We start from the raw sequence: 27,957 nt of genomic DNA on the forward strand, positions 1-27,957 counted from the left end.
ATGTTCGTTCCAGAGAAATTAATCCACCAGTGACTTTGACAGACAGGAATCCTGTAGGCTATTTAGTAAAGTAAAAGACATAGTTAAGTCCTATTACTTTCCTTTGTCTACTGACAACATGCTTGTTTTCTCTGAAACCTGAGTATAGACCTGTCACAACTGTGTTTATCTCCTCCTCCTCATTGATTTTTCCTATTTCTCTATACAGAACTTCTTGATAATCCCATACTGGAAAATTCAAAGGATCTGAAATGACTGCCCTAGATTCAATGTAAAAACAAAGATGATAGAACTTTAAATGAATCATTTAAGATAATATATATAATTAATAAAAAAAAACCTGAACAAGACAATCTGACTCTCTGACCTACATTTGAAGTTTCTTTTCTTTGATACAGGTCAAAGTTTCAAAAGTAGGTCACCCTGTTCTATCAGGTAACATGAAGCACTATCGAAGATTTTAGAGCTCTTCAGGCAAGAAAGAATAAACACACACAAAGCAAAGAATAATTTCTTAACTCTCAGGAAAATTAGTCCAGAAAAAACTTTCCCCGATGTGATGTCAAAATCTGAACTTTAAATTCTTTTAACAGTATGTTATTTTAGACATTCATAGAGTAATCACACTATGGAAAGAGTATAGACAGCCAAAGACTATAACTATATAATCTTGTCTCTCACTAAATTGTCTCAGCATCATAGCGTTACGACCCGGACATTAAACTCAAATGTTCAATATTTCAGACCTATATCTGACAGATCCGACTGACATTAGGATGATATGACAATATATCAAGCGAGGACCAGACACTGAACCCAGCACATTCTTTTTCCTATGATTCATCCATTACAGAACATTCAGAGTAAAATATTGATGTCTAAATATCAAACCACTACGATGTGTTAAGAGCACAAGTGCCTGATCTCTTTACTATAATGTAACATTATTACCCCTGAAGACACATTTAGACTCTTCCAAATAAAAGACTAAAACAGTCCATTATGAAATTTTGGAGGTTAATCAGCGAGTAAATAGTGGTTTGTTAGTGAAGTGATCCAGAATTTTTTGGACATCTTACTTAACTATGATGTCAGTATTCTATAAATAGTCACCAATAGACTGTTGGGATAGTTGACATTAAACAGACAGGAAGTACGACACGAAGGTCATGATTTAAAATTATCTTAATTTACTCATCCTGTGCTGTTCCACTAATCTTAACAAACATCTCAATATTTTGATGTTAATATTACAGGAAATGACAACAAAATATGCCTGTCATGCTCTAAATCATGGTCAAGTATCAAAAAACAGTAAAATCAGGTTTATAATAGTAACAGGAAGTCAAGCAGAAGGTCATAATTACCATCAATAATTCTCAATTAGTGAGCCTTTTAGATAATGTTTCTGTCCAATATGAAAAGAAAATTATGACCATGAGGGGGCAAAAATCACACAAAAACTTGAATCCAGAAAATGAAACAGAGTTAATACCAGTACAACTATATCAGGGGAAGTAACTCTGACCAGTTATGTGAAGGAAAAAAGAGATAAAAACAGCTTTATCAAGTCATTGTATTGGGATATTTTTGGGGAATGGTGCTTTAACAATTAACTAATGAAATATACATATCATATGTGCAATTTCCCTTGAATTTAGCTCTTTACCAAATTCAAGGGGGATAACTGACATTGATTTAAGTGAGTGTGTTCTGGGGGAGATGAGCAGTTCTCAGTCATATATACATGTGGTATGGTACTATAACAACCAATTACTGGAACTGTAGGTAGTGATTCCTACATCTGGACTTTATACTATTGATACCACAATGTACAACCTATCTATAGGGGTCCATTCATAATACACAACTTCTGTTTGAGGGAGGCATTCCACCAATCATACAGGCATACCTCAATTTGTAACAATCCAATACAATAGTCTCAATGTGGTATATCTTATAACAATAACCTGGACCAGCAGATAGTGTAATCATTTAATCATTCAACAGTCAAGTTTGTGAAGACAGAAATAGTGATTTCAACCTTTCAATTTTGTTGAATGACAGAATCCCAACAAATGATTTTTTTTAAATTTAATCAATTAACTTAAAAGAAATAGAAAAGAGTACCACTAGCAATAGAAGTACATGCATGTGAGACGTTTTTGCTATAAGTGCATTGGTTACAGCACATTATTGTACTGAAATTGTACCATATACAATAGCAGAATAGTGTAGATCTAGAATATATATATAATATACACAGATTTACAAGTGTACAACACTTAGAAACAAGACACTGAGTGATCTATGAAGTAACAGGAATAACATATAGTGTCGAGTACAAGATGATTGTGACACAACTTGATTGAACCTAACATAAGAACAATATTGGAGATTCTGTACTAGCACTAAGTAATTACACACAACAAGCCTCCAACAACCTGCTAGCTTATTATCTAACGATACAAAAAAACAGGATGTGGGAAAGATATGTGCTGTAGGGCTACAGTAATTAACAAGGAAGTTGTGTATCACCCTCCATCCCAGCTCATTAGTAAAGCTTGTTACCAACGACAACATTATTATACTTAGGTGAACTTTAACATTATAGAAGTGGAATTACCTTAAAAAAGGCTTTTAAGGGGGAAGGGTAGTGATTTTCCAATTTTGCTATTCTAGTTACCATTTAATAGTTTAATAAAAAAAAATTGTTATTTGCTTCCATCCAGATCCAATAACTTCCTTTCAAAATGAGGCTCAGCATCGTGAAGGGAGGAGAGAGGGGGGGCAAATCAAGACTGTAGTGGTTGAGAGTATAAGCTTCTGTCCAAAAATAACATACCCCCGGTACATCGATGCATAACCATAAACTGAACTTTAAAACAATTTTCAAATGTATATGATGGGGTTTTGTGAGCCTAGGACTAGCTTAAAGACGTACACCATGTTACCAAATATGAAACTAGCTAATATGAGATAAATGATGACAACTTGCTTGTCAGATAAAACAAATACATGTACAGAGCCTTGATTGTCTGCAGTACATGTATCTCTTTATAACAAAATTATTATTATCATTATCACCAAATGACAAACCAATACCTCTACTGAACAATCATATCTGTGACCTAAAAGATTTAGGTACCATGGAGTTAAGGCCTAGACATGTGTATCTTATACAAATAGTACTGTAAGCATTGCATGTGGAGCTGGCTGGCAGTCCTACAAAGTCTGGGATATCATTATCTTATACTTTGGGCCTACTGGCTAATTGATAGCAATGCTACAAAATTATATATATACCAGGCGATACTTAGCCAAGTCTGATGGATGTGAGTTTTTATATAAATTATTCTAACTATTAACACCTTATCATTGTACACTGGCAGGCCTATTTACACCACAATTCTGTGGTGTACAATGTCCCTATAATGTTACATATTGTATTCCACCCTTAATACTGGTTATGGACAATGCTATATGTACATGTATTATTAATAGCTTATGAACACAGCATCATCTTGTGACCTTTATGTAATAGCACAGCTATAACTCTGATCACAACAATTTGGAGGCTGATGATGCTCATCAAGACATCTGTCCTAATTGATCCTTATACAATATTTCCTTACGTTATCATCACAGTCAGTACTCAACCTATATTACACTCTGTTAGCTGTTCATTAATTCACACATCAAACAATATCATAAACTTGTATGAAAACAGCAAATTTTGTCATCAATATACTAAGGGTAAAAGTTATGTTTCAAATAGTTGAAATCCCCCCCTTTTTCCAACCTCTATAAAAAGCTGCTCTTTCACTGTTAAAATCTGTTTCCCTATCCTCCTTCTCCTTAAAGTAAAGTCAATCTCACATCAAAAACTCTCAATACCTCCATTAAGCCAAAAATGATTCAAACAGGCAAAACTCTCCCTCCATCCCCCTCCCACAAAAAGGTGCAAAAAAAAGTAAAAATATCACACTTTAGAAAGTTTCAGCAGTCGGAGTCCATCATGATTTCATATGATAAAAGTAAATGAAATTTTAGAAATTAGATTTAGAATAGAATGTATGTGTTTAGAGATTATAACAAAAAAACTCAGCATATAGTCTATAATCACATCTAAAGAAAGTTGAAGATAGAATATATATTATACTCACAAGGTACATACGGTGTGAATCCATGACAAGAATCTGGAGAGAAATCAAATCTGTTACTTAGTCCTCCACATTTCTGATAGTAATATACATTGTGAATAGCTAGTCAACAACGGATTTACCTGTTTATCTTACAGGTAGGTGATCATCATATGACCTGTTATCTATGGTACGTTATTGGCTGACCCTTCCCTCTATAAATTATCTCCTCGGTCAGTGGACTTTCATAAGTATTTCTCTTAAAATAAATCAATAGTAAAATACCTACAATGGTCATTCACTCTAAACAACGACATAAAGACAAGTTTCATATGAGCAACAGGTGACAGCTAGCTCCTTAACCAACAACAATAGACTTACACAGAACATCACATCAACACATCCCAGTTGACCAGACTTTGGATAAGAAATAGTCACTGGTGTTATATTGTATACAAACAATGAATTCCTGTGAATTATATGGATTAAAATGTTTATCAAGAGATTTCAAGTCAAAGATAAATCAATGAGTAGCGTTTTCCATATAAAGCAGGTTTCACTAGAATTCTGATATGATAATCTTAGTTGTTGGAGAAATCTCTGTTGCTAGAGAAACATATGGACATGACAAACCTTGGCATCCATGTTGTCTAATGGCTGTTTGGTCAGTGTAGAGAGGCCATTACCATAAACAAGTGGTCATTGATACATCCAGTGGTCAGTCTAGTACATCTACTGATGGTCAGTCTCACAATAACTGGTTAATAGTAAATCTTCCCTGATGGTCAGTCTATCAAATTGTCTTTCACAACTTAGCACTAGTAGTACCAGTAACACAGTCCCTGTTGATGGTCAGTTTTTCTTTCACAATAGGAGTGGTCAGCAGCAGTGTACCCCTTGACAGTAAGTCTATATTGCTGTACAAGTGGTCAGTGATATGACCCTTGATGGTCAGTCTATAGAGACTGAGGCAGTCCCCTAAGCTACTGTAGTGTTTACAGACAGCTAGTACATTGTCATGGACCACAGCTGTTTACCAGCATCCTCCACAATGACGGAGAGAAAAGTACAAACCTTTTTGTGTTATTGTCCTTAGTGTCCAAGGATAAAAGATATGTATAATCCAGACAAATGTCACAAGACAGTCTCTCTACACATAAACAAAGTTCTCTGTACCAGACTCTCGATCAATACCATGTCCCTCACACTATTGAGAAGCATTTACCATGGAAACAACATCACCCAAACACCTCAGCTTGTGTTTCATACATCAGTCATATGGTTTCTGAGGCATGTGGTCCACCAGTATAATATACAGCAATACAATACTGTGTTAATTCTAGCTAAATCTACCACTTTATACACAAACTAATAAGGACTCAGTGCCAATTATCAACTTTAACAACACCTACAGCCAATCAACTACAGAAATTTCAAACTGAACAGCCAATCACAACCCAGTTATACTAAATAAAGTATTTTGTGGGGAGTTACATATGTACTTACAGATCTGGCTGGCACCTGTTTATCAGGCACCAATTAAATCAGCCTAATCAGCAGTCTTACTTATCAACCCAATACACTGACTGGTAGATAGTACTACTTCCTTTGTCTCAGACTCAAACACAGATTGGTACTACTTCCTGTGTCTCAGACTCGTACACAGATTGATAGATAGTACCACTTCCTGTGTCTCAGACTCGTACACAGACTGGTAGATAGTACCACTTCCTGTGTCTCAGACTCATACACAGACTGGTAGATAGTACTACTTCCTGTGTCTCAGACCCATACACAGATTGGTAGATAGTACCACTTCCTGTGTCTTTGACTCATACACAGACTGGTAGATAGTACTACTTCCTGTGTCTCAGACCCATACACAGATTGGTAGAATAGTCCACTTCCTGTGTCTCAGACTGGTACACAGACTGTTTTCTCGCACCTTGGACAGGAAATCTCACATGATACCCGGCGCTAGATTTTTCTATCTCGTCCGATCTGTCTGGTACCTTTACGCAAATTTTGGCGGAATTTTACGCCATTCACGTAAAAGTATAAGATAAGTAAAAGATAATCAGTATTATTAGAAATATGTGCATTCAGTCATTTACCATGCATTGTTTGGTTGTTGTTTTTAATTATGAAAACAGTATGTACCGATTGATCATCGTTTGTCTTTGATATAACCGAACTATAGTTTCATGCGGAATGACTGAAATCAAAGCGCAATGGTTAATCGGCTTTGAACCAGGAGGCCCAAGACGGGATAGTTTTACACTCTGAACGCATATATAGATGGGTTTTGTTATATCTTAGAGGCGCGAGAAAAAAAATCTATTACCTTTAAGTGATCGAGATCGGGTTATCTCAGTCTTGGGCTAAGATTTTGTAATATCCCAACCTCGGCTAACACCTCGGTTGGGATAATGTTACAAAATCTTAGCCTTCGACTGAGATAACCCGATCTCGTTCACTTACAGGTAACAGATTTTATTAAGACAGTACCATTTCCTGTGTCTCAGACTCAACGCAGACTGGTAGATAGTACTACTTTCTGTGTCTCAGACTCGTACACAGACTGGTAGACAGTATTAATGTTGTAACGGATCACTGGAGACTTTTGTTCTTTTCCATTTTTGTTTTATTTTCCATTCAACATCTATAAATCCAGTTCACAATAAGTTCACAATCTCTAAATATCTCTTGTACTCAAAGGTTTCTCTCTCTTCTGTTTTGTATCTCTTAGCTCCAATCTCTCTGCTCTTACTGCTCTTCCTGCTCTTACTCTTCTACTGCTCTAGCTCGCTCGCCACACCTAAATTTACATATATATAAGTTCATGGTGACCCTCAGAGAAGTCACCCCCTAAGGCCACCTACTAAAACCCAGGCTGACCCCAGAATCCACAACACTGTGTTTCTTATTAAACTTTAAACCTAATTCCTGACAAAACCAATAATGATATTTAAAATCTATAAACTATCATCCCTAGAACACATTATCTAGATTATAACCATATCAATTTAGTTTTACTTTAAACACATCATATTTACTTAATTTACTCTTTAATTACTTTTACATACCTCAAATGACTTATAAACTAATACAGTGCTCAAGCTACCGCATTGTTTAAGATAATAAAAACATCTTCATAAACTGCATAACTTACTCTTTCAGCTGATATCTATCTTATTCTCTAAATAGTTATTACTAATTAGAAATAGTACATTTAATCTACTAAAAAAAAACCCAACTATTCATAGAGGTAGAGTGTCAAGCCTTATCTTGACCCAGTGGGATGTCTGACCTAGCTGACCATCATGATGCTGGCACAGTATGACACTTCCCTTCACAACCCAAATCACAAGCACTTACATAATATACCTGGCTAACAGGATTTACACTACTACAATTACCCTCTCGCTTAAAAAATTTAGTCCCTAAATTTGACAAAAATACAATTTGCTCATTTCACCATCTCACCTACTTCATACATACTTGTAACATATTTCACATGCAATACTGTAAAAACACAATAGGGCACTTCACAGAGTGCATCATGACTTGTCTAAGTGCTTTTCATAGTCACTGACAGTCAATATTTCAATTCACATCGATCACAACATTTAGTTGGATTGAAACTTACATCTATCTATATAAGAATTTGACATAGTTTAATTCTCTTAATTTCATATTTGTATCACAACATATATCTACCTAATATGCTGAATTGAAACTATTATGTCTACCGCATATAGTTTCTCAAAACTTAATATCACATCACAACATATATAATGTTGAATTGAAACTTTTATGTCTTAAACTGCATATAGTTTCTCTAAACTTCATACCAACTTGTAAAACCACTACATGTAAATACATTGTAGCACACATCCTAAGTTTTCCACTTGGACATTTTTCTAAACACACACATTGTTAAAGATTTTCTTAATTGTAATCTTCACAACTACACAATATCAGTACATACATTTCATATAGAAAGTTACTGTCACTGATTTATGCATCTGGTGCATTATGTTCCTTCATTCACTCTTCATTGCACGGTCTTTACATGCAATATAATTTAGTTCCACATTACTACTTTTTGCAAGTTCACATATTTCACTGTTTCATTTTATCTTCAATCTTCTATTGGAATTAGTTAACCCATATTTATTAGCGTATATCATATTGTCACCAAATTTCACAGTTTATGTCCCAAACACGATTTTAAATTTCACTTATTTATCCAATTTCACCTACAGATAATACAAAATTTGTTCACTATATCCAAGATGTCACTGTCCACAAGATAATCTCTTAGTCACATATATGTTTGTCTATGTCCGAATCATTAAAACTTTCTTTATTGTCTTCACTGCGGGTAAATGTCCCAAACAAAAATCCAATTTAAGCAATTCCTTAAGTCGATTTAATGTTTCGTCTCTTGCTAATTTCAAGGTGTCTTCTCTGATTTTCTTGTTTCTTTCATTGGTTTTCGTGGTTTCCAAAAGACCTATAATACACTCTATGATTCCAACAGTTTGTATATAACTGTCCTTAACACTTTGTTCCAACATGCAGTTTTCATATTGGTACTGTTCAAGTTCTTTATCCATCTTTCCCATTTCATTGTAGTTTCCCTCTATCTCTTTGCTCAATGCGTTGATTTTGTTTCTTAATCCACAATGTTTTGGCACTACTTTGGAGAGTTCATCATTGTCTATTTGACTAAATGGAGCTTCTGTGAAGAAATTTTCGTCTTGCTTTCTTTTCATTGACTTAACTTCCTCTTCTCTATGTCTTTGAATAGCCATGATGACAGGTGGCTTTCTCTTTTGCACATCTTTGTGTTTTTTCCTGCTGCTGTTCAGGAAACTGGTATCTCCTTCCCAATTTTGAGTAACATTTCCTCGCAAAGTGTCCAGATTTCCCACATCTGTAACATGTACATCCTCTGGCTGGACATCTGTGATGGATTCCTTTATTAAATCCGCATCTGTGACAGGTCCTCCTTGCAGACCGAGGGGTGATCAGTCCTCCTGAAAGTAGGGTGTCTCCAACTCCATCGAATAAACATTTTGCATTTCACAGTCCATCACTTGGGAATCCTCCAGTGAGTTGTGGTAAGGGGAAATTTACCACGGAATTCTCCACCAAATTGTTGTAACGGATCACTGGAGACTTTTGTTCTTTTCCATTTTTGTTTTATTTTCCATTCAACATCTATAAATCCAGTTCACAATAAGTTCACAATCTCTAAATATCTCTTGTACTCAAAGGTTTCTCTCTCTTCTGTTTTGTATCTCTTAGCTCCAATTCTCTGCTCTTACTGCTCTTCCTGCTCTTACTCTTCTACTGCTCTAGCTCGCTCGCCACACCTAAATTTACATATATATAAGTTCATGGTGACCCTCAGAGAAGTCACCCCCTAAGGCCACCTACTAAAACCCAGGCTGACCCCAGAATCCACAACACTGTGTTTCTTATTAAACTTTAAACCTAATTCCTGACAAAACCAATAATATTTAAAATCTATAAACTATCATCCCTAGAACACATTATCTAGATTATAACCATATCAATTTAGTTTTACTTTAAACACATCATATTTACTTAATTTACTCTTTAATTACTTTTACATACCTCAAATGACTTATAAACTAATACAGTGCTCAAGCTACCGCATTGTTTAAGATAATAAAAACATCTTCATAAACTGCATAACTTACTCTTTCAGCTGATATCTATCTTATTCTCTAAATAGTTATTACTAATTAGAAATAGTACATTTAATCTACTAAAAAAAAACCAACTATTCATAGAGGTAGAGTGTCAAGCCTTATCTTGACCCAGTGGGATGTCTGACCTAGCTGACCATCATGATGCTGGCACAGTATGACACTTCCCTTCACAACCCAAATCACAAGCACTTACATAATATACCTGGCTAACAGGATTTACACTACTACATTAATTCCTGTGGTACAGACCCATACACAGACTAGTAAACAGTACTACTTCCTGTGTCTCAGACTCATACACAGACTGGTAGACAGTACCACTTCCTGTGTCTCTCATAGTCTGCACTTGTCAGATTTGGATGGACTTTATAATTTATCTTGTATAGATTTCTTAAGACTACCCAGTAGTCTCTGTAATATTAAAATCATCACTAAAATGTAGATTTTTTGTTTTGCTTCTGTAACATGTTTAAGTAAAGCCTGTTATTTTTTTAAGTTTAAAACTAGGGGGGAGATAATCTAGTTTTAAAATTCTGCTGAGAAAATCTTAAGATCTGCTAGCCATGCAGTCTTAGAATTCTTGGACACTATGTACATGAGCTACCTAGACTTGATTTACAGTAAAACATGACAGTTATAACCAATCAATCTGGTCATCAATGTCATATATACATACTGGTGTTGTTAGGACATAGTTCTCATCACCATTGGGTTTTATATGTACAATCATGTACATTTTATTCTTCCAGCAACCTCAATGATATATTAATAATGCCAAATTTATATATCATTTAATTTTTTTGTGTTAACAAAAAATAACTTCTATGTATGTATAGAAATATAGAATTGTAATAAATGTTATATAAATGACATAAAGAGAAAGTGTTATGCTTGTTAAGAGCTCTAGTGACCAAGATCATCAAAATGTCATTAGCATGGCAACCTTAGTAAACTCCTTATACATATATACATGTTATACAAATACACATGTCTATCAAGTATATGTGTAAATAAACACATCAACTTTATTGAAAATACCATCAAATACACGATCCCTGTGTCTTTGTTGTGCGCCCACAAAATGTGTGGGTGCCTATAAATCTGCTGTGTATGTGACATATGATCTATTATAGGCATATCCAGTGTCCACACACTAGCGTCCAGCACATGGTCCTGACAGTTTTATTCTGGTATATATAAGGTCAATGTCATGAACTAAGAGGTTACAGGTTCAAAGTCACCTACAATAAGGATACACGTTTTAATACTACAACTACATTATATTGTGTAGTGCTTTAAATTTGCAGAGTCAACATTTCACAGTTTCTTATAAATATCATGAGATTGTTAGATTTACTGTTATACAGTAGTGGCTATGGGATAAAAACAATGTAGGGTCAAGGTCATATATAATGAAACTATAAGGTCAAGGTCATCTTCAATGTGATTACAAGATCAAAGTTAACTAAAATGTGCATACAAAGTTAAGTCCATTAACCATGCAGATATAGATTCAAATTTGTCTACAGACTCAATTACAGTTTTCAGGTTCAAAACAATGCTGGGTAAAAGGTAAATGTCATGTAATGTGGATACAAGGTCAAGTTCATTCACTATATTGGTCCTATCGCCATCCCTGTACGACTTTCAGTCCTGTACCATTTAGATATAGAGCTATCGCCATCCCTGTACGACTTTCAGTCCTGTACCATTTAGATATAGAGCTATCGCCATCCCTGTACGACTTTCAGTCCTGTACCATTTAGATATAGAGCTATCGCCTTTCAGTCTGTACCATTTAGATATAGAGCTATCGCCATCCCTGTACGACTTTCAGTCCTGTACCATTTAGATATAGAGCTATCGCCATCCTGTACGACTTTCAGTCCTGTACCATTTAGATATAGAGCTATCGCCATCCCTGTACGACTTTCAGTCCTGTACCATTTAGATATAGAGCTATTGCCATCCTGTACGACTTTCAGTCCTGTACCATTTAGATATAGAGCTATCGCCATCCCTGTACGACTTTCAGTCCTGTACCATTTAGATATAGAGTAAGTACTACAATCCATTAGTTCAGGTTTATCTACTATTCTGACAGATTAATCCCAGTCTACAACAGGAATGCTTGTAAGGTCTGTTTATGTACCCTACATCTTAACACTTTTCTACAGAGTTAAAAGATAACATAACCTTTTGACAAGCATTTCTACTTTAGTTTGTATAAATGGAATTCAAGCTGTTTTAACTTTGAATGATGTATAGCAAAGTCTCCATATATATAGGTGGTTGTCTAGACACAATTAGGAATGTAGGCTTGGAATACAGAAAGGTTGTACATATAGAAGCAAAATAAACATATACAGAGAGGTGTCATACATAAACGTCTACCTGGACCGTACAAGTTCTACCAAAACGTATACCCTGTCTTTACTAGATACTCTAGTTTGTATTCCCTAACTTTCATCCTCCTTCTAGAGTGTGGGTAGACATAATGCTATCAATAATAACGACCAGAGAAAACATTGTTATGAAACTAAGACATCTTTATGGAGACTGTTAACGGAAACACTATAAGTAATTGAATATAACTACTCATTTAAAGTGTTGTACCCCTAACCCCCACAAATCCCCTACCCGTCCTCCTCTTTTCCTGAGAAAAATACTGTAACCTAAGTACCTCATCCTGTTCATCCTCACCCTATAACCCCCTTTATCCCCCACATACACCTCACCCTACAGGCTGTTAATTAGTATTACTATTATACTCCTAAGCATTACTATAAATAAAGAGAAATGTATGTCACTAGAAAATGATCTGTCACTGTTATACCTCAAGAGAAATGTATGTCACTAGAAAATGATCTGTCACTGTTATACCTCATTGGATCATTGAGATAGTATACCAGTCAGGATGATGACCTTGGACCTTAATATCCAAGGCTGTAGTGATGGGAAATATTCAGCTCTACAATCACTCAACATTCACTAGACTGATATACCCCTAAAGATGCATTTAGACTCTTCTAGTTCAAAGACAAGAGTAATTCATTGTAGAATTTCAGGGGTGGATGAGTTAATCTTTGTTTACAACTGATCATGAGCTGTGGAGAATAATTAAGTTAATTTTCTGATATTTTATGTATGTCAAGGAAAACTGTTACAAATTGAAATAGAATGAAACATAAAAAATATTAAAAGAACTATGCTAGAAGCTACTGACTAGCACTACAATTGATTAAAAAACCCATTTCATCACATTTCAAAAATTCAAAAATAGATTAAAAATATTTTTGAACCAACATTTCATTAGGAGCTAATACACTATTCTCAAATTTTAGCAACACTTTTACTTTGGATTTTTTATCAACATATGAAATATCAAATCCACACAAAGCTAGCATCTACCCAAACCAAGCGCGGTATGATCAATCCTAGCTCAGTATGATCAATCACCCACAGATAACCTTATTCAAACGCTCAACATACACATGATTTAATAACCAAACACTAGTCATATGAGTCATCACATGTACTATCTGTTAAAATGATCAATATTTTGTATGATTTATACACAAAATAAAAAAACAAAAACCATTAAAACTGACACCCCTGCCCTTAGTAATACAGATATTGAATTGTACATGTTCATATTAATTAACAAAATCTTTGATATTATAATTGAAATTTGCACCACAACACACAGCTGGTAATTATCTGCAGAAAAATAAGCCAAACAAATACTTCAGCTGAGCAGAGATTAGCCATGATCGCTCAAATCCTTTTCTCTGTCACAAAGCAAGGATGCAGAACAAAAATAGAATAAAAGAAAAAAATCATTGAAATAAAATGTTGACCATTAGCATTATTTTATAAAGTGGAAATTAAATTCAAACAAATAAGATTTAAAATGTTTAGGTTTGTTTCAATTTTATGCTGTGAGGCAGGGGTGATGATTTTAGGATTTGATGAAAATGTCCTTTCTGTAAAGGAAAGGAAGGCAAAACATTAGAGCAAGAACATTTCTTTTAAAATTAGGAGCAGCAGGAATCAGAATGTAAGGAAGAGATATGATCTCTTTTCTCAAAACTAAAATGGAAGACAGCAAAGTGTCTTGGAAATGAAATGAGAAATATCAAAGTGTTTCATTGAAAGAAATAGGAGTCATGAAATTGTGTCACGTTGACAGCAGCAATGTCAGCAATGAATGACATCAAAAGGCCAAATTATCAATAAAAAAATCAGAAAGAAAATACCAGACTTCAGCAAAATTCAGGAAAAATTCTAAGATGAATTTCAAGATAGGAGAAAACACTCTTTAGGTGAGGAAATTACAGCATTAGACAAATCAAGAAAAAAAAAATCACTGCAAAGTATAAAAAACTATAACACATGCATCTGTGTAAATACAATTATCTACAAAACGAAAATCACATCACACACATGTGAACATCTACATTACAGTGACCACACGTGTGAGATCTGGGCGATGTCTACAAAGCTAAACTACATAAAGCCACACTTGAAGCCCAACCCACGGGGATGCGGCTAACTCATACCTTAGGCCGACCCCTAGATGAAACCTCATCATAGGGCACACGAGTTGAGTGTAGGAAACCAAAATCATCCTCATCCTCATCAGATGATAGTGTACTCTGTCGTTTCCGTAACTTACTGAATAACTCAGTCTGTAAGAGCAGTGATCCAAATTAAACATAAAATAACAAAACCTGCTGTTGTCATGGTAACTTACATGCATTCAATATAAAACTAAAAGTACATGCAAGCGAGCTTGGCAACAATTACAAACTAGGATTTGTCCTCAATAGTAAAGGAGTTTTTGTTTCATTCATTTCACTAATACCAAACAACATCAATGATCATGCTTTATACAAGCTCAACAGGTCAAGGGAGATAACTCTAGTCTATTTGGAGTAACTATCTACTGCACTAGATGAACACAAACAGCAGTCGCTTGAGTAGGTTTATATTTATCTATCAGTCAATCAAAATGTCAACAAAACACATATCTCTGGTCTACCTGTATATGTTAAGATTAATTTTCATTTTAGTCGGATATCTAATTATCCTGGTATAATTATTTATAAACTTCATTAATTCTTTTATCTATTATTTCATTCATGCAGACAACAAACTTTATAAATCATCTGGAATATCACAATTTCATGAATATTGTAATGCTACTTATCTAAATATCTAGTCATATTCAATTCACTAAAAGGAATATTCTATTACCATATTACTCTTCTCAAAACTCCATGCTTTTATTTTTGTTATGAACACAGGTTTTCATTTCAGGACAATAACTTTAGTTTTTAATTTGATATTTAAATAAGCATTGATGTAACTATTTTTTAACTTCATCAGGGTATGAAAGAAATTTTGTTTACAAACTATGTGAATACGCATATAGAACTTGAAACTTTAAATTGGAGCTGGAAGTTCAAAATAGTTTAAGATAAGAGGAGGGAATCGAAGGGGGAGGTGTGTGCACAGATCATGCCTTCAAATGGATGCAGTTAATTACCGAGGAACAATGGTACTGTAGGTATCCTGAAATATAAAGCACTTGGAGTACATTACACCATCTAATACTGTATGTGCACTAGATACCTACCCTAAAATCCTGTTTGATATTCTCCATGGATACAGCAGTCTTGCGCATGCCTGTAAGATCCCGCTGTTCTGGGTTAAAAACACTGTCTTCAGATATACTTCTAGTTCCTCCCAGGGGCACACGGTTAAATCTGTAAAAGCAAACATCCAATTTTTATATAAATGTTTCACACTAATAATTATATTGTATACATTATAACTGCAATCAACAGTGAAGTTTATATGACTCAATATCCAGAGATTGAAATAATATCAAAATGTAAAGTACCCATGTAAATGATAAACTTTGTGAAAAAATTATCCAAATAAGGAGGAGGCTGAATTTTTTCTGAACACTTTTGTGTATATACATAGTATTATATGAAACAATTACAAAAGAGAACAAAACTATTCTCAACTCTTTTGTCCATATCTGTGAAATAAACAAAACATGTCCAAAGAATTATAAACATAGTAACATTTTAATATACTAGCTTTATACCGTTTTTCCTCATTATCATTTTGATGCTGTTTAAACTATTACCGGTTAAGTCAAGCCCATGTCACAAGAGTTGATGTTTATGTACAGGAAGCAGTAAGTTGTTGGTGAGAACACATGTGTCCTGTGATCAGCTAACTACAGTCTATAGCTATAACAACATATCCAACAGTCCTGGATATTAATAAAATATTCATAACATAAAAGGCTACATTCTCCTAGGACTCGTACAGTAACACAAGACAATGAATGGACCGATATGTCAGGGATTCAATGTTACCAATGTATTATAATATCAGACCAAATGAAGTTAGAGTTGTGTTCATAATACTTCCCAATAGTATGATGGTTTCAGTGAACAATTCAGTTGTTTTTTGGATAATGTGTTCATGATTAAATGTTTCAGTATTCAGCCTGGGGTCGCTGTGGTCATGTGGGTAAGATGTCCCGACTTATTTCCTCAATCCCTCCACCTCTGGGTCGCGAGTTTGAATCCAATGTGGGGCAGTTGCCAGGTACTGACTGCTGGTCGGTGGTTTTTTGTCCAGGTGAACACCAATGTCAAGGTCAAATGAGAACAAATATCATGGGCCAAATTGGGACAGTTGTCACAGAGACATTAACGACCAAGGTCAAATGGCATACAACGTTATGTAAGGTTGTGTCTTTGAGACACATTGTGCCAAGGTCATGAAATGACTTGTGAAATATACCAGGTATACTGTGAGAATCACATTAAGATTAATTTGCATCAAAGAGACATGAACACAGTTAAGGTTAGATGAAAACGTCATTAAAGATTGGCTGTAAAGTTGAAAACCAAATGTGTGATTTTGCTTGGCCTTATCTATAGTGACTTATCTAGTGAACAGCTTGTATCAGTGTAAGTTTTTGTGATCTTTCTACGTAATAACTGTATTACATCTCTATATTGAGCGTAACTGAGTGTTTTTGAGGTGGGGATGGGCGTGATATTTTTAACACAGCTGGATCAAATTATTCATTTCTCCGGGGATATATAATATGTTCACAAACATGAAATGTTAATTACTGCAGAAAGAGAGAAATCTTGGTACCCACCTTATAAGTGTACATCAGTTTATATGTGTTTGTTTGTATGATTAATTAATGTCCTATCAACAGCCAGGGTCATGTAAGGACAGCCTCCCATGTATGTGGTGTGTTGCATGTATGAAGTGCTGGTGTGTGTTGTGGGAGACTGCGGTATATTCGGTATATTCGTGTTGTGTCTTCTTGCACAGTGCAACTCACTGCATTCTGCCAAAGAGGACACCAAGCAACACACCCCACCTGGTCACATTATACTGACAATAGATGACCAATCGTTCCATTCCCTTAATGCGGAGTGCTAAGCAGGATTAGAAACTATCATTTTATAGACTTTGATGTGTCTTGGCCAGGAAACAGAACCAAAAGTATTCCAAGGGAGATATCAGGAAGAAGAAAGTAAGTTAGAAAGAAAGAAAAAATAAGATACTAAATTTAGTCGCCTTTTACAATCATATGATAGCTATAGGGGCAGCAAGTACAATTCTTAGTTGATATAATTACTAGCTACAACTTATACAAAATTTGTATAAAATATGTATGGTGAAACTTTTTTTAGCATTTTCATATAGTTCAAAGAGCAAATACTAAAATTGATGTTTCTGAAGCTGCTGTTGTTTTTTACTCTCTAACACAGTGATGGAGTGATTGGATAATGCCATTACCAAATCTCTCATCGATCTAATTATGGAAGTCATTAAACAGAGATAAATTAATCATCTGCCAGTGAGCTCTGGGACATTAGACTGGTTATCACACGGATTTCAAATATTTCCTTAATAATGATGCAGCAAACATCAGATAAGGCTGCAGACCCACAGGCATGATGATTAGGAGCTGTCGGGGTATCAAAAATACAAACCACTGAGCTGCCAGGCGTATCAGAAATCCTAGCTATCCACAGAGGAGGTTTTACAAGAGCTGGACACATTGATTGACTCAGAAATTCCAACTCCTGATTGTAATCACCATAAATCAGAGATAATCAATGTAGTTAATTGTCTCATTCAAGGATTATCCCTGATTGTGGACCCTCCCATCTCATCTTCATTCTCCAAGGATTTCAACCCATCCATTATTTCTTTCCTCTGAAGGACTTTCTATTGTAGAAAATTTGTAGACTTGGATCTCACAGTAACATTTATCAAGATCTTTTTTCTTTTACCCAATCCCTAAGTTTACCAGTGTGAGAATTTTCTATCTTACCCTAGGGTAAAGAAAAGATCTTTTGCATGTTTTCATCAATTGTATAATTCATGTTACAGCAACAGTATCATATTGTCACATACAGTAACAGTAGCAATGACGTCAACAACAATGACGACAAAGACGACCTTTCATTTAGGTCAGACCATCCTTAATTGCATTGCTGGTGTGTCATTATTAGAGGCATTTATCGATGCACAGGGTAAGAGAAAAAGAACTATTCACATTGTTTGGGGTGAGACAGATCTCAACTGTTGGTATAAGATTCTTAAGCTTTCAAACAGCTGAATGTTTGACAACTTAAGAATATTACTCCTAGGGTTAAGATTCTCCTGTCTTACCCCAAAGGGGGTGAAAGATTCAATTCTCCCCAGTAATACCTACCCGCCATCCTCCTCATCTTCATCCCCGGGGGTGATCTCTTTGTGTAGAGCACTTGTAGACTTGGATTTCACAGATACAATATTAGGATCCCTCTCCTTCGACTTTGACCTCTTCTTTCCACTCTTGAAGAACTTAAACATTCTCTCCAATGGTTTGAACTTCTTCTTCTTTCCATCCCCTCTTCCATCTGCAAAGATAGATAAGAATACCTTAAATCTACACTTCATCAGCAATTAAACATGTTATTATAGTTGTAATACTATAGAATGTTCAAACAAAAATCGGACATATCTTATAGATGGACTTTCATAGTGTTATACAGGTCAACACACATTCATTTATCACTATTGAAATTCCCAGATATAACTTATCAAGCATTGTAGTTATTATACATTGTAACTACCTAAGATTTCTGCAACGATTTTAAAGAGTGATCACTAAATACATAAATCAATCTTTATTGTCTGCTATGCTGCAAACAGGTAGATGGTTCTTTTATCTAATTGTTAGCCTGTTTGTCAATTAGGTTACAGTGGAATAAGCATAAGAGTTTTAACCAAAGGGAGATAACTCTAAACTACCAGTTACATAGTGAAAAGTCAATTGCTAAATGATCAGAATAATTCCCACATAAATGCTAATTAATAATTCAAAGACCATTCTGAACTACCTGATAATCTACGGATTATCTAGGTCAAAGGAGAACTCTTACATCCTTGGTCTAAATGAAGCAGAAGATAACGCCCTTGGAGTGCAGTGTTGGCATCAGAGTATACTGTGGGACATGTGATGGATTAGTCTTTACATCCTATTGTCAGGATAATACATCATAAAACTTCAACCATAGCTTACAGGTGCACTCTATTCTGCAGCTCTATAATAAACTACCCTCTATTGATTTTAGCACGGTTCTCTGTACCCATGGGAACTGTTTAAATGCACTTTTATAAAATATATATGTACCCATTAACACTGAATTGAGGGCAAGTAATGCCAGCACCGTAACTTTTTTTCGGCTGCTATGCAATCATCTTTCTTTTTTAAACTGACAAAGATCAATAGATGTGAGTCATCAGTTTCTGGCTACGATACAGGAACGTCACATTTGTGATTTACATATAGATCACATCGGCACAGCGTATTATGTAAACGGCTCTGTTTCCAGACAGGACCGAAATCCATATATAGCCAGTTTATACGTAATCCTAATGTACTCTGACATGCAACAGGGATGGGGATACCTCAACCATACCAGGTCAACACTTGGACTACTGGCCAGCTCTATCGCATCGCTACAGTCGCACAAGATAACAGCATTGTTTTACAAAGTGAAATTAATATTATGGGAGATTTCATAGAAAGCCTGTTTTCTTCTTCGCACACATAATTTTGAATGCAGTAATGCTTTCTATATTTATTTTCTTGAACAGGTAATGTCCCTCTTTAATTGGTAATGTCCCTTTTCTTACCGATATATGAATTCATTACCCATAATATATATATCACACCTCTTGTTAACTCCCAGCACATCATGCCAATACACCCTCTTAACGGTAAATTTTAGGCCTCCATATATAACATACAATGCAGCACTAAGTATGTTATTGTGGTTTTGGGAGACTGTGGTATGTTAGTGTCTAATACATATTCCTGAACTCTCACTTATCTACAACTGGTACTGGATCGTTATCTGAATATTTGATCCTAATTAATTCTGTACTGCATCCTTATTTAGTTACTTTATTTATAGGCTTACGATTATATTCTATCTAAATAAGGACTGTCAATTTAAGGACATGCTAAACTTTTGAGGTGAAAAATCACCATGCTAAATCCTCAACCAGCCATCTGCCTCACATTTGATCTCAAAACTTAAAACCTGAAGAAGAGGACGAGGGCTTAATTTTGGTAGATATATACATCAGACATTTCCAAGAAATACCTCTGCTATATTCATTCCACTCAGATTTCCAACGATAAGTTCCTATAACACTCTTCATGTGAAACTCTGTAGTGTAGGTCTGTTCTCAGGCTAATGCCTCACTGTGTTAAGGTTTCAGTTTCTCACTTTTCTTCTTTGTTAAACAGTTGCATGAAGTTGTAAAAGTACTTAGGATATACAACAGTTCATGCCCTATTACTTGTAAACTATTCATCTTAGACCATGTAATATGAATAAGATCCTGTTTCCGTATGATTCAATATATTTTATTACAATACACATTTTCTAGTCATTTTGAATCTGGAAACTGATATTACCTGCAATTACAGCACTTGTCGTATCAAAGGGAAATAACTCCACCATAAAATGAATATTAGAAACTTACTTCAGCTGGCCCACACAAGGAGAGTTAAAAATTTAAATATGACATGATTTTGATAGGTTTGAGTGGTTCAGGTATAACACACTATTTTCATGTTTAGAAATTACCTTACTTTTTCATGCACAAACAGGAACTTTAGCAGCTAATACATGTATATGACTGTGAAGTCTTCGGTATATAATTGACCAGTTGATTTCTATATGTGTGGTTGTATCTTTATAATTTTGCATGTAGATATGGTTATACATGAAAGTTGCATGGTATGTTTGTAAAGTTGAAATGTCACAAAGGAGCCAGAGAAGCAGTTAATCACCATACAAACATTACAGATATACTTCATTTATACTTGTATACAAATCAAGCTGTATGGTTTTTTTCATTATACTGACATACTTTGTTGTCATTGCTAAAGATCTCAAGAGTCATTATTCTAACAAAGGATTTCCTTACTATGATTGATATAGATCTCAGAGGTCATTGTAAGGTCAACAGAGTCGACTGAAGTGCCGTGGCCTTTCATAATCACAACCAAATCATGTTTTTTAATTCCAGCCAAGTCAACAGAAATCAAAGTCCTTTTATGTCTCCTTAATTGCATAGCCTAGATTTCTAATACATTTTTGTGAAATTCAATTAAACTTTGGGCCAGAAACATAAATGTTTTATTTGACAACAAAATCCCTATTATCAATATAAATATTGTACTGGAATCCCATTCAGTTTTAGAAAACAATACACCACTCTTATCTGTTTCAATTACACATATAGGGGCACCTGTTCTTATATCAAACACAACACTACCAAGACAGAGAGTGTATATATTTATAACACAAAACTTATATCTCATTTCTCCTTTTATTTATAATCATTAATAAGATCTCCACCATGTATAACTTACCCGCTGCCATCCATCACAACAAACTTTGAAAATAATGACTTATATATATTAAAGTTTAAGGTTTCCAAGGAAATTTTGGATAAGGTCACAAGCAAACTGCAATATGTCATTCAGAGGAATATGTATATGTATCTGATATACATTGCACTTATTTTCCACTTTTTTAATCATTATTTGCAATCTAATTTTGCCAACTCAATTTCCACTTGGAAAAGTTAAGTCATATTTAGCAGACTGTTAGACAACTTATTTTCCACTTATAATACTTAACGGCTCATTATTTGGAAAAAAAATTATTTGGCATAATCATCCCCAAACATTGCCAATTTCAAAATTGTTTACATCAGGATGTAATAAAATCATGTGTAGAACATTGTGAAATAATTTTGATGATTTTCAGAACAGCTTTATGTCAAAAGACCTGTACCGTAAAAATTTGTGTAACTTGCGCACCAATGTACTTAGCGCAGGTACTTTTTGGGGCTGAAAATGCTGAAAAAACTTTATGGTAATATTTTGTGCATCAAAATTTTTTTGGGAAAAACAATGTCCATGGAGCCACAAAATCTATGTATAAAAGTGGCAATTTCAATGCAAAAATTCCCAATCAATGCTTGACAACTTGTACAACCAAGTGTTGTATTTAGAAGAAATAATACTAAAATTGCATTGTGTTTGTTTTCTTTTATTGGCCACCGTAACCTGAAACTGTCTGTGAAATATCTTGCAGATGTCCAAATCATCGGCGGTCCACCGTACTCCGTGCACTCCATGAATAGTTATCAGAAATATTTGAAAAGATTATAATCTAGTTACTTAAAATTGTGACAATAAGTAATATTAGTGTGTTGGAGATAATTAACAAACTTTTAAAGAGCAATCGAATAAGGTTGCATTGGCTTGCGATAATCACATTGTAAGTGAACTCCCTACGGTATCAGATCCAAACTGATGGTTAATTATATATAACAGTACGGCTAAAAATGTCACTAACCGTGTAGCTTGTTAGTTCTGCAGTAATAAAATTGCAAACCACACATCGAAAATCTTAAATATAGGTCATTTTCGGCATCTTATAAATCCCACGTGTGTTTTGACTTTTTGCACACTTGACTTTTTGCACACGACCCACAGCCGGGACGGTTCCCTACGTAAGGAGCATTGCTAGATATGCTTTAGGGTTTTCATTCGCAATTTTACTAGAAATATGAAGACTCAGTAAAAAACATCTAAATAAGACATAATAGTACTTTACTCAAGTGAGTGTTAATGCAATTTGAAGAATAAAATCTTTGTTTTTAAGTAGATACAGACGCATTATTGATGATGTATATAGATCGGTTAAGCTAACTAGCCATTAATTCACACCTCGGCTAACCAGTCACTCACAGGTGGCTACAAATGTATCAATATGTTTGTGTATAGGTGCACACACACTATCCATACATTCCATTAAATGGGGTTTGGGGCTTATTATCCAGCTTGTATTAAACAAACACGCTAGGTTATAGGTTTGAAAATTATCGTTAAAATTAGTGATAAACACACGTGTAGTGAACATGTTCTCCAAACTGCATGCCGTAAACCGATATGTATAGTACAGTAAACAATTTTGTCGTAAATAGGCAGTCAGACTGACACTTGTGAGTAAACGATCTTTCCATCATTATAACACCAGGAATACTAGATTTGTTCACTTTCATCAGTTATCAACATTAAAACTGGTCGAAATATTTGGATTGAAAGCTTCACTGAGGCAAAGTCTGCATGTCGGAAACCAAGAGTAAACACTGTTGTCGTAAATACACTGTCGGTGAATAAATTATCTTTCTACAAGAAACACCAGAAACACTTCATTAATACACTAAATCATTTCACAACTACACTAGTTGAAATATTTGCCGATGGCCTCACTGAGGCAAAGATTTGTTTAATTAAGATGCACAGCATGCACTTTGCTGGGGAATCCCGACCGAGGAATCCCCTTTGTTGATCACGTGACTTTTCGCGGGAAAAGAGGAAGGTGTTTACGGAAGTATTTGAAAATGTAAACAACTCGGACTCTGCCTTGCCAAGCGTACAGACGATGTTAAATCAACTTGATGGGGGTTTATTTCTTGTCTGTTAGCTGATTCATCAATCACAGCAAGTTTTACATTTCAGAATTAAGGTACGTTTTCAATTTTCACCATAGAATTAGCCTAACCTCCCGGTTACACGAAGCAGGTCGTAAATTTTAAAATACCACAAAACCAAAATTTCTTGCTTTGGTCAATAACTAAATCACATCATTACTGAAAACATGTTTTAAATAACTAATGTATACCAAGTATTTCATCAATTTTGGACATAATTTGGATGAGTTTGAACGATCTTATTTTTCTGATTTTTTGAATTCACTGTTTTCAGAAGAAAATACTGAGGGTCTATTTGTTCTTTTTTATCAAAAAGTCTGTGTTTTATGAGGATTGGTAACCAAAATATTATGTTTTGTACAACTTAAACTATTATTGAATTAAAAAAATGTCACTTGTAATATGAATATTTGTAAGTTATCTTCGTGTTGGCAACAGAAAATTAGGCCTATTCAAAAATCGTAACTGACATGGAAGAATAACAACCGGAGCTACCGAGGGGAGATAAATCACAACTATGTGTAATGCCCGATGTCGTTCAGGTTGGAAGAATAAGAGCTCGAGAATACCCTGGTAATTCTCGGTATAATTCTGTTAAACAAAGCTGCTAACAATTGATCATTGATTGCTGTAACAAAATACATCGAATATTTTGAAATACAAAGCATTTTATTGGTCTATATTTGCATGTAATTGTCTGTGTTTTATGATATACGTGTATTAAAAATTATAATTCAAATATGAATATGTGAAAATTTATTTTCAAATTGGATAGTCTTATATTGATGAAAAGTTTTAGAAAATATAAGATATATATTTATAAATTACCTTCCATTTAAACTTAAATATGAAATTTTAATTTATTTGTTTACATTTTGGAATTTTAAATACAGTATAATTATTATTTATGGTTCTGAAGATCTAGTATTTTTCTTAATGAAATTTACTATTGTGGCTTCCATGCAATTAGCTTGTGATGATATCATTCATATAATTTTTTCCAGGAATAATAGAATGGCGAGGAAAGAAGAAAACAACCACAAGTACGTTTGACTGATTATTGGAGATTAATTTGCACCAGTACGACACTTTCATCTTTATCATTGGTAATTAAATATACTCATAAATATGGTAATGCATTGTGAATAAATGTTTGTGTGCAAAAGCAACTAATCAATTACAGTGTAATTCATAAATCTAAATGAATTAATATACCCAGGTAAATTGAAATGGTGATCACAATAATTCTAATTGAAAAACCACAACCCTATTACATCATTCTAATATGTTAACCCTTCCTGGTTTTGATTTTTAAACAAATTCATAAATGAATTATTATAATTGGTTGCTATCTTTCATTCATTTTTTTTACTTTCACCAGGTTCTGTACATGTGCAGATTGGAGTTAAAAATGGAGAAGACACTTCCCCATGCAGACATATACAGGAAAAAAGATGAGATTAGATGTGGTGTACATAATCCGCGATACCCATATATAGATTGGAACCTCCAGAGCCGTATCACTTGGTCAAAATCAGCAATACCAGTACAGATCGGAATAGATTGGAACAGTTCGGACACCTTCAAGCTATTTTAAACGTGTACAGGTTAAAAATCAATATTTTAGTTTAGTAACTTTGTGATTACGAACTTAACAAAGTCGTTAAATATCGAAAGTTTAAAACTTGGAGAGGCGGAGAAAAATATGTAGTCACAGACCATACAACTTTAGTTGTTCATTGATATCACAAAATATGCTGTTTTTCTTTTAATTTCTTTACTATTTCATTTGTGCCAAAGAAATGAGCTTGGGAAGGTAATGTTATTTCTGATAATGAATATTTTAACACATATGTATTCATACAAATAATTGGGATGTCTAATATGGTATTTCTACTTGTCATGTGTAGTTTTGATCAGATATATCCTGTTTCATAATACCGTTATATAAGTTATTTAAGATAATGATGTAATAGATGATTTTATTTATTTCTAATTATTATGTGTACCATTCCATATTTACTTTATTTAAGAATATATGAAATACAATACATTGAAATTTAATTGTCAAGTTTGTTATTTTTCAGAAGTAAGAGCTATTCCAGTAAAAGATCTTTCACAAACCTCTGGACTCAAGTTTTGCTTAGAGATTCAAACAACAGTTGTTACAGCAATTTAATTTAATTTTGATTTAAGAAAGGAATCCAGAAGTTACTAAAGATACTTTTGATGGAATATTAGCTCTTGATGTTTAGACACTTCAAATCCCCTTAGAGGGACTTCTTCAAATCCACTGGTTTCCTCATTTACATAACTTAGACGCTTAAAATCCCCTTAGCAGGACCACTTTTAATCCCCTTAGCAGGACCACTTTTAATCCCCTTAGTGGGACCACTTCTAATCCCCTTAGCGGGACCACTTCAAATCCCCTTAGAGGGACTACTTCAAATCCACTGGTTTCCTCATTTACATATTTTAGACGCTTAAAATCCCCTTACCAGGACCACTTTTAATCCCCTTAGTGAGACCACTTCAAATCCCCTTAGCATAACCACTTCAAATCCCCTTAGCGGGACCACTTCAAATCCCCTTAGCGGGACCACTTCAAATCCACTGGTAAGCTCATTTACATATTTTAGACGCTTAAAATCCCCTTAGTGGGACCACTTCAAATCCCCTTAGCATAACCACTTCAAATCCCCTTATTAGGACCACTTCAAATCCCCTTAGCGGGACCACTTCTAATCCCCTTAGTGGGACCACTTCAAATCCCCTTAGTGGGACCACTTCAAATCCCCTTAGTGGGACCACTTTAAATCCACTGGATAGCTCATTTACATATTTTAGACGCTTAAAATCCCCTTATGTGATCCACTTTAAATCCACTTTAACTACCAGAATTACGCTTACAGCTACATTTCATAATTGTGTTTTAAAACAGACCCACTTAAAATGCACTTATTTCCTATTGATTTTGGACTTGGAACATACTTATACTTTTAAACATTATCCACTTAAAATACGCTTGAGGTGGACTTAGTTTCCCCTTTAAAATGTTCTGGGTTATCTCACCAATCAGTGATGGGCCATCTGTGTAATGAGTTTAAACCTATTTACATTGTCTGTATCTAGTTAATTCCTATCTCTGTATATTGTTTGACATAAAGGTTTTAAAGTCGATTTGACAATGACTGACAGTGCGTAATATCCTTTTAATGACTTTGGAGTCCCCTAATTCCGATCTACCATTATATTTAATTACTGATACAGTACGATTCATCCACAACACGCTGCTCTCATTTGAGACAAACTTGAGTCATAAAGATTAATGTCATCTATCTATAAAGGCCAACAATAAAGTCAGGAACATTAGAATGTACATTATCAAATCTTACATAGAAACATTTAGTGATCTATGGGGATGTTTCTTATCTTACAGATACTTCAATCTCAATGGGACTATTATAATGTAACTCTTGATTCAGCTTGCACCTCATAAACAATGAAAACTTCTTATCAAATAAACAATGCATTCATATTGGAATAGCATTGATGACTTCTGATAGCTTTAACGACTTTGAAGAGAAACATATACTTGAGAAGTGTTAGGAAAGAAACATGTAGATGAACAACAGATGCCCTGATCTGTTACATGGTCCTATAGATACAGAGTTATTTCTCTGATCCAGTAACCATAACTACCATCTGTCTTTTGTCTTCGTTTTATTTTAGTTTACATAGATCTTGTAATACATCCAGGTCTCTTGTTTATTGAGAACACTATGAAATATGCTGAATTGCTATATATCAGATTGTGTATTGGGTTTAGTCATATTACATAACACTTTCAATCCAGTTTAACCTAGTCACAATTGCTGTTCACAACAGGAAACAGAGGAATATGACCTTAAGTTTATAGACAGGTAGAGGTGATA

The 27,957-nt window shown here is 34.5% G+C and overlaps 1 protein-coding gene and 1 long non-coding RNA gene across 15 annotated transcripts in view; one reads left to right on the forward strand and one right to left on the reverse strand.

The window, feature by feature from the left end:
• LOC138327962 (neurofilament heavy polypeptide-like) overlaps window positions 1–27,957 on the reverse strand; it is a 78,874-nt gene that overhangs the window by 24,951 nt on the left and 25,966 nt on the right. For 9 of the 14 annotated variants that reach the window (XM_069274473.1, XM_069274483.1, XM_069274475.1 and 6 more), the window contains exons 3-6: window positions 18,666–18,852; window positions 15,531–15,660; window positions 14,452–14,580; window positions 4,167–4,199 (exon numbers count right to left, since the gene is read on the reverse strand). In XM_069274473.1, coding sequence (XP_069130574.1) covers window positions 4,167–4,199; window positions 14,452–14,580; window positions 15,531–15,660; window positions 18,666–18,852 — 479 coding nt within the window. Of the gene's footprint in view, window positions 1–4,166; window positions 4,200–4,775; window positions 5,441–14,451; window positions 14,581–15,530; window positions 15,661–18,665; window positions 18,853–27,957 lie in introns of those variants that run through there. The other 5 variants (XM_069274484.1, XM_069274482.1, XM_069274485.1 and 2 more) reach the window with 5 other exon arrangements.
• On the forward strand, window positions 22,076–27,089 carry LOC138327961 (uncharacterized). The gene is made up of 3 exons (XR_011209143.1): window positions 22,076–24,057; window positions 25,027–25,128; window positions 25,404–27,089. It is a non-coding gene; the product is annotated as an uncharacterized lncRNA (long non-coding RNA).

This window comes from Argopecten irradians, chromosome 7 (assembly GCF_041381155.1).
Source record: "Argopecten irradians isolate NY chromosome 7, Ai_NY, whole genome shotgun sequence".
Taxonomy (NCBI): Eukaryota; Metazoa; Mollusca; class Bivalvia; order Pectinida; family Pectinidae; genus Argopecten; species Argopecten irradians.